The 13849-nt window shown below is 38.3% G+C and overlaps 1 protein-coding gene and 1 long non-coding RNA gene across 2 annotated transcripts in view; both read left to right on the top strand.

Moving 5' to 3' along the window:
• LOC122328377 overlaps positions 1-13849 on the top strand; it is a 44261-nt gene that overhangs the window by 5756 nt on the left and 24656 nt on the right. The window lies entirely within an intron of this gene.
• On the top strand, positions 1375-3504 carry fam43b (family with sequence similarity 43 member B). The gene has a single exon (XM_043224047.1). The coding sequence runs from the start codon at positions 1561-1563 to the stop codon at positions 2503-2505; it is 945 nt and encodes a 314-aa protein (XP_043079982.1). The 5' UTR covers positions 1375-1560; the 3' UTR covers positions 2506-3504.

Genomic DNA, 13849 nt, shown 5'->3' with positions numbered 1-13849 from the left:
GGTTTGAAATTACATTAGGCCAACTAATTTTTGGGGGGGTTAGTCTATCCATTGTAAAACGACTTGAATAGACCCACAATTTAAGATTTAAGAAGCACGAATAGTTCAGTACTTAAAAATAGTCAGCAGCTAAGCAGTTAACCGCTTCAATGTGTTCTTTATATGTCTTACCTTTTGTTCTGTGTACGTCTAACACAGAAATCAACACAGAAATTCCCTCGCTGTGCAATAATAGCTCTGTAATGACTGATTGGGAAAAGGAACCGATCCATCAAACAGAGAAGTAATCTCAGAGTGACAGGAGCAGTTCCACTCCTCTGCGCACTCTATCGGATTGATGGAAATGCTTCACGATGTAATGCATAACTGCTGACCTGCCCTGGCAGAACGGTTTGTCCAATACACTACATCCCAATGAGATCCTGAGACTCAGAGTCTGTAGGAAACAAAAGGCTCATCAGCTGCAAGCTGTCTAACCTCTAACTGAATAATAGATTTTTACTGAATAATATGGGTTTTAAAAAGGAAAGGTATATCGTGACATGTTTCATTATGTGAAGTACATTCATTAGTACATTATGGTTTGTTATAGGATCATTTTACCCCCAAAATAACAATCATTTACTTGTTCTAAACCTTGATGACACAAAAATAGAATTAATGTACTTGTTGCATTTTCCATGCATTGATATGGAATATGGAGCTTTCAGGCTTTAGAAAGCAATCAAAAGCACTCTTCTGAAGCCATATGAAAGCTTTTTGTGAGAAACCATATATGATATGCACAATTTAAAAAATTAAAGTGTTTAGTGCTTAATTGTGGAAACATAGTCATATAGGTTTGGGAAGGGTGAGGATCCTAATTTTTATTTCTGGATGAACTGCTAATTTGAGGAAACTCTTATCAAAAGTCTATGTTCAAATGTAGTGAAATTATAGCTGATAAGAAAGTGATTCATCCTTTCAATTGTGAACGTTCAAATGTCAAGAAGCAAATGTCTCTCCAGTCGTTTCAGGATTTGCAGCCTACGCACTCGCTCCACTGGACATTTAATAACCACGTTAACGTGCTTGTTCTAGCACCTTCTTTCATTTGCAGCCGTTACGTAAAGTCGTTTCCTGGAGTTTTTCCAGAGGCTGAATGAAATAAATTATAGCCGGGCGATGCAATGTTATACACCGAGGGTAGAAATGACTCCCAGCAGGTCAAAGCATTCTCATAAGGTACTCTGACACAAGGATGAACCCTCTTCTGCCTCAGGGTAAGTGGTCAGAGTCGGCACAATAAACCGTCAGGTAAGAGAGTAAGGGGTTTGAAGGAGTTAAATGAGGACCGCCGAGGCTTCGAGCCCAGCGCTGATCAGCACTCAGTGATGCAAGAGGAGGAGGAAGAGAAAGGAGGAGCGAGCAGAGCAGCTGAGCCTTTCTGCTTTCAGTCTCCCGTCAGCGAGTGCCAGAGCAGTTTCCTTTGCTGTGCTTCTCTGAAAACACACACGCACCACAACACTCTTCATCGCTGGTTGGGGGAGAGCGCTGTATCCTTTCCTCTCAGCCTGGATCATGCTGCCCTGGAAAAGGAGCAAGTTTGTGCTGGTGGAGAATGAGTCCAAAAGCAAGCCGAAAAGTCTTGGAGCCGGACTGACTTATCATTCCCTGCTTTCGACTTTGCTCCACTCCTGTCCGGACCTCGTTCCCGACTGCCCGTTTCACTGGCTGGGAAGCGTTTTCCACAGCAAACGCCAGAAAGTGGAGCTCAACAAAGAGGAACCCACTTACAACGTGCGTTACCTGGGTAGCGCGGTGACCATCATGGCCAAGGGCGAAGATTGCACGCAGGAGGCGGTGGCTAAGATCTGGACTCGCAGCAACTACGGCGAACAGAGCGCCAAGATGAAGCTCTCAATCGGGCCGCACGGCATCCGCATGGGGGTGGATAAAGGTGGCAAAAAGAAGCCCACCCACCTCTATTCCCTCAACCGTATTACATACTGCACCGCTGACCCCTTCCGGCCAAAGATCTTTGCGTGGGTTTACAGGCATCAGGTGAAGAATAAAGCGGTGGTACTAAGGTGCCACGCCGTCCTGTTGGCAAAGGCGGAAAAGGCCCGAGCTTTAGCTCTCAGTTTGTACCAAAACTCAACGTCTGCGTTTACGGAGTTCAAGCGACTAAAGCGGCAATCTGACTTCCGCCATTGCCAGCAACAGCTCTTGGGCGAAGACATTGTGCCTCTTATGCCTCTTCGGAGACTGCTGAACGGTCAGTGCCACTATCAGCCACCTGCAGAAAAGCCTGGAAGTGCCACACGGCTGTCCTCGATTACTGAGGAAGAGGAGGAGGATGAGGATGGGCCGAGGGTTGCCAGATCCCCCAACATGACAAACGCCAGCACTCCCAATCCTCCTTCTCCTCCAGAGAAAGACTTGGGAAAGATCGTAAATAGACTGGATGAGGTTTCGATTACCAGCTGGGATGAAGCACAGATGACTATCAGCACTCTGGTGTGATGTCAGATGGACACAGTTTAGTGTCCTCACCACTGAGCCTCTGTCCTGTCTCCTTTCCCGCCAAAACCCACTCTGTCTGGTACGTCCATCGATGCACCGTGAAACAGCCCTCCGAAACTTGGGATAAGGACCGTTGGCAGCCACGATGCCGATAAGGAAGTGTTACACGAGCTGCATGGAGAGGAAGAGCCAGAAGAAGCACAATATAAGGAAGACCGCAGGTACACCAATCATCTGGAATTGGTTGAGAGCTTACACCGAAAAGCCTTTATCTACCCCCGACATCAAGCAAAGCTTAAACCGAACACCCAAAGACGATAAAGCATTCATTTTGTACTCATGGCACCGAATGATTTTGTGAGCATGTGCCAAGTGTTTCAGACTGATGGACTATGAGAAGGAACCTTAAAATGTGACTTCTTGTATGACCAGATGGTTCATAACTGTCCCCCGATGACCTCTTTCAACTGGCTCAGCTTCAGTGGGATGCGGTTAAAGCCGGTTTATTGGCATTGGGAGCAGCACTAATGAATTAAACCATAACTTAGGAATCGAGCCATTGACTTGACATGTTTACTGCTACCATTCGTCATAGCTCTGGCTAATGAGTAATACATAACAAGTGAAGGCATCACCTGTGACGTTTGAGATGAGCCTTTTAAAACGTTTATAAAAGGTATCTGTTTTACACTGTGATTTGTCTGGGACCAAATGGCAGCAATGTATCTTGTATTTATACAAATTGTAATTCATTCTGAATATGTGCTGGTGTAATGTGGTAGTCATTTTTATGCCGTTCACGTGAAGGTCATAGCTCCCATCTGTCAACTCTGGCATGTGTTTTTGTAATTTCAGCTCATCGTATTAATCTTCTAGAAACTGATTGAGGAAAATGGCGATTTTTCTACTACTTTCTTCTTTTTCTGCACAATGAGACACTGTCAGTGTGAAAAATTGCCAAATGTTGTATAATAAATTGTTTGCTTATATTAATTATGATTTTTTGGAGCCCTAGTTTTTCATTTGTTTTCGTTCCAGGATGTTCAGACTGAGTGCATTTGCAAATGCAGACTGCTGATTCACAGGCTCTATTTTAAAAGATTATAATTCCTATCTTAAAAAAACACTTGATTCAAAGAAAAGGGAAAAAGTCCATTGACAGCCTGTGAGTGGGCTGTGGAAGGAGCTGATTTCGTCTGAAGGGCATTTAGCTTTTCCGTCAAAGCGAGGCTATTAATCAGCCGATTGAATTGTACAGGAAGTGAGCATAAAACACCTGGACAGGCAGCACAGAGCTTTCAGCTTGACATGAAATCAGCCAGAAGAGCCTTCAACAGCCTCTCAGTGCATAGCTGATTACAGCGGACAAAAGGACAAGCACATAAATGCATGTAATTCAGTAAGATCTGCCTCAAATTCACCACAAGATCTCTTTTCTGTAGATCGGTTGAAATGGTTTCATTAGTAGTGCTTGCTAGGACAGGCATCATTATTGCTATTGCTTATGCTTAAGGTTAGGCAATGGCTTAATTCATCCTGTGCCCTTTTTGGGTTATGTGGATGATTGAAAGTTATTCTTATTTTCTAAGTTATCGTATTATTTGCTATTTTTTTTCTGTACATTTATATATATTTATGTACATATATATATATATATATATATATATATATATATATATATATATATATATATATATAATATGTTTTTAGAGGTCTCCTAGATGGTCTGAATACGGTCAGAAAATTACATACAGATGGCAGCAGAAAGGTGCATTATAGGAGGAACCCACATTTAACATTATTGTGAGGCATGCATTGCACAAGCATTATTTTTGATACATATCCTTAAACATAATGTATACATCTGGATTGAATGGAAAATACTAACCATTTTGAATTTGTCTCTTATCTAAAGGATTAATTCACTGAAAAAAATCTGTCATTTTTTTTCCCTGATGTTGTGAAATGCCTTTTGTATTTGAATCCAAACCAATATGCTATTATTTTTTCTCTTTGGAACACAAAACAGTTATTGACTGTATTTACGTGTACAGGTATATGATAGATTGGCATCCCATACTGGACATTTAGTGTCTGTGATGGCCACCATTTTGCCCCTGGGGTGGGATTCTGTAAGTGTAATCTCACTTCTAACTCTCTGACTGTTAGAAAATGCGAGTGTGGGTCCGAGTGGGAGAGTGACAGAATACTGGGAGGGAGGGGTGTTACTTCTCTCCTATAAGCCTCAATGAAAGTGTTAATAGTCTCCCCTGGAGGCACAGAGGGGAACAAGGTGTGCTGGGCCGGGACATACAGGATCAATGAGCCATCTTTGAGGCATACAGTGAGAGAGAGCGATAAAAAGGATGACAGCCCCATTTTAGGTGTGTGTGTGAGTGTATAAAAGCAAGAGATAGAGAGAGACTTGCATTTGTATTCCTCAGCAGCACTGTTCTCTTCCCTTGAACAGCAGCGCTGGATTCTGCATTATTACTTCTAAACACACACTGTGCCAGATCAAATTCCCTGAGGGCTCAATCATAAATAGTTAATTCCTGAGAAATATTTGCACAAATAGTAACAGAGCAAAGATGTTTGCTCCATTCAAATTTTGTTAAGCAAAGCTTTGACAATGCGTTACCTCTAAACAAAGGTGGTTTTATTTAAATCTTTAAATTATATTGTCAAATAAAAGACAAACCTGATTTATATTCTGAACTAATCTGGCAAGAGTGTTCAGAATTGAAGGTGATTAATTTGAAACCGTTTATGCATTATTTTAGCATAATAAAATATTTAGCATGTAAGTCGTCAAGAAAACTAAATTACTGAAACTAAATTTAATTTTATGTGTTTTTTAAACGCATATTAGTATGTATTAAGAAAAGCTTTGGTTCACTGTTGTTCAAAAGTTTGGGGTTGGCAAGATTTTTGGAAGAAGTTTCTTCTATTCACCAAGGCTACATTTATTTAATCCAAAATACCGTCAAAATGGTAATATTGTGAAGCTTTATTACAATTTAAAATAACGATTTTCATTTGAATATATTAAAATGTGATCGAAGCTGAATTTTCAACATCATTAGTGTCACATGATCCTTCAGAAATTAGGGTTATAAGATTTTTCTGGTCTACTAGTAGTTCCTTTAAGCATTAGTCGACTAATTTTGTTTATTAATAAACTATTTAAATCATTATAATGAGCATTTAATTACCTACATAGCCTAATAAGTGCTCAAGCACATGTTTAAACAACATTTTAATAATATATTGATGCTTGTTCATTTGAAATTAGACATTTATTAGACATATATTTTTAATGTCTTTAGGCTAAGGCAAAGTTTTGCACTTAAGTTTGCAGACCAAGGCAGGAGAAAAACTGTATTTACTTTCATTATTTTTCAAAAGGTCGATTTGTTTGTATAGCGAGTGAACACAAATAATCATAGAGTCTTTACTGATGCGAAAGATTATTACTTATATCTGTATGACCAAAAATTACGAACCATTTTAAGAGCGAATGACTGTACCAGCACCTCCATCTGTCCTGAAGTGAGCTACTGTTCACCTCCGCAGACATTTTTTTAGTGTATCATTAGATTTAGTGGCCACTTAAAGTTGCTAATACTTACATATTTCAGAGGATAAGGTGAGCATTTGGATGTCCTACCCGATGTACTGTATTATCATAGACCAGCCGTTATCAGAAATCATTCTAATATGCTGATTTGCTTTTCAAGAAACATTTCTTCTTATTATTAATGTTGAAAATGGCTGTGCAGTTAAACAGTTGAGTTTTACAGTTTTTGAATTCATTTAGCTGATCTCCGTGTCTGGCAGTAGCATTTTTAGCTGTAGCATAGATCATTAAATTGGATGAGGCTGTTAGTATCTCGCTCAAAAATGACCAAAGAACTTTGCTGTTGAACCATGGGTGCACCAGGGGACTATTTCCAGCCGCATAATATCATTGCTCCTGGTGCACTCATGGTACTGCAGCAAAGTTTCTTGATTATTACACCGGAGAATGAGAGTGTAGATCATAGCCATGTTGACCTAGATTTCTTTTTTCTGTTGGCCTTAGTACATGATATAACTCCGGAAGAGTCAAGCTTTTAAAAAGCAAAATTAGCTAAACTTTTGGTGAGTTTTTAGTGAGATGCTAACGGTCTAATCTAATTCAATGATCTATGCTAAGCTAAGCTAAAAGTGCTACCACCGGCCACGGAGACTGTCTGAATTTATTCGAAAACGGTAAAACTGATCTGTTTGAAACTCTAGGGGAGTTTTCGAAAAAATGGGAGCGTTCCTTTAAACAGTAGATTTCATGGCTCATGCATTTAATTCCCAGCGGGTTGATAAAATGTATACCTTCGGTGCGATTATTTAGTCCCATTGAATAATTACACTCAAAATGAAAGTGTTGAGGCGACAGTCTTAAAATTGACTATGTTTACTTCAACGCGTTATTAGTCATTGTACATGCTTTTCAAAAAAAGAAATGACTTCCTATTTAAAAATACGTCAAATTATGAAAATAAATGGCTTGCAAATGTTATAATGTGAACTTTAAATCTTAATTTAAATGATAATAATAGATTCAAAAGGAACAGAATGCAATTCTAACACACAAACGGCTGCAGGAAATTAGATTGCCTGCAGTGCAATTGTTATGCAACGGCATCATAAATCAGGCCAAATAACTTCTCCATGCTGATCTGTAGAGTCCGAGCTAAAACAGCTTAACTGTTATTAGCGCTACAGAGCAATATACTCCAAACACAAGCCACCCACAAGAGATCGGGCTCCCTGACACTCACAAATAAAGAGGCGCTGAATTTTGCATGACCTTTCAAAAACAGTGCTTGCACACCGTTATGACCACGTGTATTTCATGGTGGATGAAAGATATTACTCTCTGACAGTCCTCCCAGTAAGGCTCTGTGTTGTTATCGAATCTGTGTGACTTGAATATTTCAGTGTTTTCATCCTAAATATTCTCTTTGCTCCCGTGTTTTTTTCTGCAATTCATCGCACGTAGAACAAGACGGGGAGAAACTTTTTTATGTGGCGAGGGTTCTTTAAAGATCAAAGCGAGGTCTTTGATGTTCAAGCCATCACAAATTTTAGCGTCGACGTTAAAATTGAAAAATAAAGGGAATAAGGCGGGTTCATTCGCCAAGTAAATTCAGATTCTTGCATTTACCCTGTTATTTTTAGTAAATAAATGGATATCAAATCAAAGTTTGAGCAAAAGAGTAAGAGATGTTTGCCCTAGAAAGTATCGGCGCGGCAGAGGATCGTTTGATTGGATGATTTGTTGTCGGCGGGGTCTGTGAGGTCATTCTGACTCAGTGCTGAATAATTGTTTGGCTCTTTGCTGGAGCGCTGACATTTAAAAGGCGACATCAGTGTCACTAATGTTAGCAGGATAATTGAGGATATTAGCGCAACAGGGGCCAGTTTAGAGCAGACCCTCTGTTTCACGCTATCAAGCTCATAATTAGCTCTTTAATGCTGAAATTTACGTCAGTGGATTCGCAGGCCAGCTGGCGATCGTAGACTGTGTCAGATTTGAATTTGAGATGATGGAATTGGTGGAAAGTCTTGTCCAGAGATAGAGTGAGAGATAGTCATGCGAAGTCACGTTTATTTATATAGCGCTTTATACAGATCGTTTTCATACAGCTCAGTATTGGTGTTACAAAGTTCATCGGTTATGAATCAAATTCTGTCTCTAAAGACAATAGTGGCATTATTCACTAAATGCAGTCCAGTGTTGATCCAACTCCTTTTAATGACTCAGTGTCAGTGTTGCAAAATGTAATCAATGATGAATCCACTTCAAAGGCATCTCTACCAAACACAATAGTGTTGTAAGATTAGATGATCGTGGTTATTATTATAATATGAGTAAAGGAATAGATTCATTAATTTATCATTTAAAAATAAAATCTTGGAAATAAGTTCAAATATAAATGAATCTTTAAATAGGAAAATATATAGTTGTCCTTTATATTAATACTTCAGTCGGTCTAGTTTAAAAAATGTTTCTTGCTGTTTCTTTGCAATTCGGGAAATGTACTAGCGGTTTCTGAGTGAATATCACTGCTCTTCACAAGATGCGAGATGTTTGTGTATCTGAAAATAAATTGGTCATTTTATTTTATTTTATCCAGTATTTGTGGAATCCAGTTTTCCTAATAAAAGTAAAATGAATGAAAATACATCAAAAATAATATAAAAATTTAAATTGTGAGAAAGTGTGACGGTGTGAAGGTGTGACGTAAAAGTTGCAAAAATAGTTTCAATCATAATTATTTGCAGTTGACAATAAAGTTGTCTGTAGGCTATATAGGTGAAATACAAACTCACCATTTAATTTTTTTGTCTTAGTCTGGGCTTATATAACAGGATCGTGCATCCATCATGGTGTGCCAACATTGGGGAATAGACCCTAATTAGTCAATTATATGTGTACTTTATCATTATGTAATCCTTCCTCGCCTCATTGCATGGCTTGTTTTATTACTTTCCTATGAAAAGCAATATGTTGGATTAGACCTTATAACATGCTCCTCCTCCGGGGGAAATCTAGCGCCTCAGCTGATGCAATAACGCGTCTCTTTCCAATAAGATCTTTGCAGAACATTTTCTACCTCTGGCAACAGCTCTCTGCTGCTTTGAGGCGTGCAGCTCTTAAACCGTTTATGTGTTTTCAAGAGAAAGATCCCAATGACTTTGAAATGCAGGCAAACAACCTTTATCAAAAAGCTCCTGCCGCTTCTGGGTTGATCTCACTGGCAGTCCTAGAGACAAAAGTTTGCAATCCCCCTCACGGGAGGAGAAATTACATGACTGGAGAACATTCATTTAATACAGGCCCTAATTCACAAACAAGTATTAAAATAAAATATGCTGTTAAATAAAATATAAGTTATAGCAATTTTTTTTATTTCACAAAAATTGTAAGATATAATTTTAATTGAAAATAAGCAAAATTACAAGGATACCTTTTTTGTCAGAATGCAAGAGTTGCTAAAGAACGACCAGGATTGATTTAATTTTATTATTTAAATGTTTGAATTGAGTTTTTTAAACCCCAATAGCCTCTGTTTCTATATATTCTTTACACAGTTTCTATACCATAAGTGTAGCAACATAGCAACTTAAATTGAGTGCATCCTTACCAATCTTTATATAATATTGCATTTTTAGAAGCGATGCATTTGTCTTTTTTTACATTTTATGTTGACTAAACTATTAAATGTGTCAATAATGATGCTTGTTTTGGTCTGATATACCAAAATAACCATGTACACTCTTGCAGCAAAATTTGATTTGAGATCTCTTGAAGCAACCTGAATGAAATTATTGCTATTAACAAAAGCTGTAGATTTGCCTCTCTTCTTCTCCGCTTTCTTTCAAAGGTCACAAAGGAAATCAAACGTGACCTCTCTGTCTTGATTCAACCACACGCTCTGATAAAAGGCTCTGATTTTCTGCTCATAAATAAACAGATAAAAACTCAGCAATAATCTCTTAAAGATTCAACAGAGCAGCGAGCTCTCTCCCACACCGACGGCTGATTGAGTTAATGAGGCGGGAGAAACTTTTATTATTTCATGATATTCTGTCCTTCAGCTTTGCTCAGAGATAATGCGGCTGAATTTATTAAGACACAGGAATACAACATATTCTCAGCTCAGAGCTACATTCATCCTTCATTAACCAGGTTTTCAAATAACACATCTCTTTCCTGTTGCCAAACTTTCCTCGCGTGGCTGATGAATGTGTCCTCTGAATAAATCTGTTGACCTTTTAAGTGTCGCTTTAGTCAGATGTCTCCCGCAGGCTGACGTGTCAGACCCTCGGTTGCCGGATGAAGGGACACTCAAACATGGATTTTTGCCATTTTCTCCATTTGCTTAATTAAAAAGTAGAATGCAACCCAGTCGTTGAACCTGTTGTTAGAGCTTATTATATGCAATCGATTGAGATGTTTGCTAACACTTTACTTATATAAGCCTTTATGTATAATGCATTATAAATGTAGTTTTAATGCATTAATTATGCCTTGTAAGGATTTGTGTGATAAGTAATTATAACCACAGATGCAATACATTATAACATTATATATCCTATGTATTTTCAGATCCATATTTGTCTAGTAATGTTTTCAGTAACTTTTATTATTCTCTTTTAGCTCTGTACATTAATTTTAACAGATGCAACATTTCAATAACGTAATAGTGAATATGAAAATCTATATTAATTAATTGCTTTACATGTTGCTAGTTCATGTTAATACGTTAAAAACATATTGTTAGTATTACTGTATTTATTATTAAGTATTAATTAATGTTAAACCATGCAATTATGTATTGTGAATATCTTCGCTGCTGTTTATATTGGGGTCAAATACTTAAAAATTCAGCAAATGAATGAATGTAGATTAACTCGAGTGAAAACTCTTTGCAGTAATATTGTCACATTAATCGTTGACTTGACTTGGACACAGTTGTATCTAGTCACTTGACAAAGTTTATGCCGCAAGACCAGAACAAAAAAATCCATTCAAACCAATTATTTGAGATTGAAAAAGTGTTATTGTGTGACAAAGCCTCCCTCAATTTAATTAAGTTCATTGATCATTTTCATTTCTTACCAATGAATACCAATGGCTTTAAAGACAGCGCGAAAAGTGTCTGAACGGCTTCATAGCCAAACACAATGTGCATAAAAGAATCTGCAGTCCATTATGGTAATTTTGTCCTTATGTTATTGCCATCTGTAATGTACAGTGCTGGGAAGCTCCTAACAAAAAATAGCTGCTGTAAAGTAAAGTTAAAATCTTTATGATCAGGTTATATAATCAAATCAGGAATTATAATCAAAGCACACAACTTTTATACTGAAGCAATCTTCCAAGTGTTGTCAATCAATGTGGACATTGGCTTCAGAAAGGTAGTGTTCACTTTTTAATCGACGGATACCTGTAATTTCTTTCCTAGCTTTCTGACTTTGAGTCCTTGGGGAAAACAGAGCCACTGTCCGTAATTGAGAGCGGTGGAATGGGCTGAGGTTTCGTGCGTGGACTGCCAAAGGAGGAAGCTCCTATAAATCCCTTTCATATGAATGTCAGCAAACAGGGCCATTTTTCTGAAGCCCTTCCAAAATAGGAGGTGCGAAAAATCTTTCGATGGGTGCTCTTATCCTCAAGCGCAGGTGGCTGAGGCACAGAAGTTATTGAAATGGTGCCGTGTGCCTTTGCCCACTTGGCTCCTCTGTATAAATGGATGTCTTGATCGTTTTTTTGCACAGAGCGCGCTGTCAGTTATGATGGGATAGATTGAGGCGCCACTTAAAGCCTTGCATTATTTATGCAAGATGTCTGCTTGCTGTTTTTCAAGGCCAGATGTTGAAGGTTGTTTGCAGACGGCGTTTAAAGAATGTTTTGCATTTTCTTCTTGCATTGCACGCTCTTTACAGTGGCCTCAAGTTTTCAAGCCATTTTTGATGTTTTGTGTGCAGTGCAATGACACTTTTACAGTTTGTTAGAACTGTAAAATGTAAAAACGACAGTATAACAACTTGTGTTGCTTTAATACAGTATCTACCAGAACATACGTTTCAATTGCAATTTGTTAATGTAGTTATATAATGTAATTTTATATATATCTATATCTACCAATCTATTTGTATATTAGACCAGTGCATGTTCTAAAAGGGTTGTCCCTATTCTCTTAGTGAGTAATGGGCATAATGTTCAATAAACCAATCAATTTACGTGGTCTACATAATAATAATCTTTTACACTGTAATCCTAAATTTTTCATATTTTGCATGCTGCGCACACGTGTTTATAATAAGCTTTTAAAATACCAAAATAATACCGTGCCATTGACTTTAGACCAGGTTTTAGTTAGTCAATGGCGCAGTCTATTTCGGTTGCCTCAAAATAGCAACCCATCTCATTTTCAGGACCATATAAAATATAATTTTTTGATGATATTTCATCATTTATAGCATGTACATTTTAGTATGCGTTTTTATGTTGTAAATTTATATCTTAATTACCCAGAGGATGAAAGGGTATTAAAATTATTTAGTGCCTTATAGGTAACATATATGGCAATTTCGTTCTTGATATGTGGAAATATGTCATATTTTATAATGCTTTGTTCAAAATGTTTGTTTATTCTTTGTTCTGATACTGATTTGTTGTGCTTGTGGTTATATATCTGCCTCTCTCTCTATGATTAATCAGTGTTAGACCATCTGCTTATGAAATCACACCAGAGCACTGAAGAACGGGAGTCTGAAAGCAGGGTTTGAGTTATGAGGTTTGCAGCTTTGATTGCATCGAGTTACACAACATTCAGGAACATTGTGACTGCACGAAATCCTGCAGTCCGTTCCCAGACGCTCTCAGACACCGACATCAAACCGGCTCGCAGGGGAAGGATTTTTTAGACTAATTTGACAGCGGAGGAAGCCGGCTGGCTGTGAATTCGCTCCTAAGATGAAACGCATTTCAGAAACACATTGCGCTTTGGGGAAGTGTAATTATGGTAGTGAACCCTCACTAGACATTGTGTTTGGCAGCAGAGAGCAACTTGTTTATACCTTCAATACCGAACACGTATTTTGAAAGGTCACACTCTAATCCTGCCCGCGTCGTTGCATGTCGACCCAAGGACAGACATTAATAGATGATTTTTGGGTTTGACAATTGACATTTTGAGCCTTTTGAAGTCAATGATGTGGTCAAGGTTTGTGCGCTACATTTAACATTGCATTTATGCATAAAACTTTTCTCTAATAGAATTTTGCATTAGCCCCCACCACAGACCCAGGTGTCAGGCAATGGGTTTTATGGTGCAATTATAATTTCTGCTCAGCACATTGAGGGATTTACATAAAATGGCTCTTGCCGCCTGGATGTTTATTTCCCCCCGTATAATGAAGCATGTTGGCAGGATTGTTAGGGCTGCAGAATTGGCGTGCTGAAATAAGGGGGTGGGGAGGATCGGTTTAGGTGCTCTGCACTGTAGGCAATACCTGTGTGGTTCAGATAACGGTCAAGTGCTCTTGTATTTGCTGCAAGCTAGAATTGGTTCTGATCCATGGCTCTCTAGAGATAGACGACGGACAGCTGCTGCACACCAGCTCCAAAATGAAAGGACTTGGAAGGCGTTCCAAATCGGAAAACATGGCAGGTGCTTGCCATGACCACGTACACATAACTCTACTAAACAAACACAGTTGTTTCCAGTAATGAAAATGCACTGCTGTTTGGGCGAATGAAAAAGATTCTGTTTTTTAATTCTCCCTTGACAGT

The sequence above is a fragment of the Puntigrus tetrazona genome, chromosome 23 (assembly GCF_018831695.1).
Source record: "Puntigrus tetrazona isolate hp1 chromosome 23, ASM1883169v1, whole genome shotgun sequence".
Lineage (NCBI taxonomy): Eukaryota > Metazoa > Chordata > Actinopteri > Cypriniformes > Cyprinidae > Puntigrus > Puntigrus tetrazona.
Note: the sequence above shows the minus strand (reverse complement) of the source record. Positions and strands in the feature narration are given on the sequence as shown.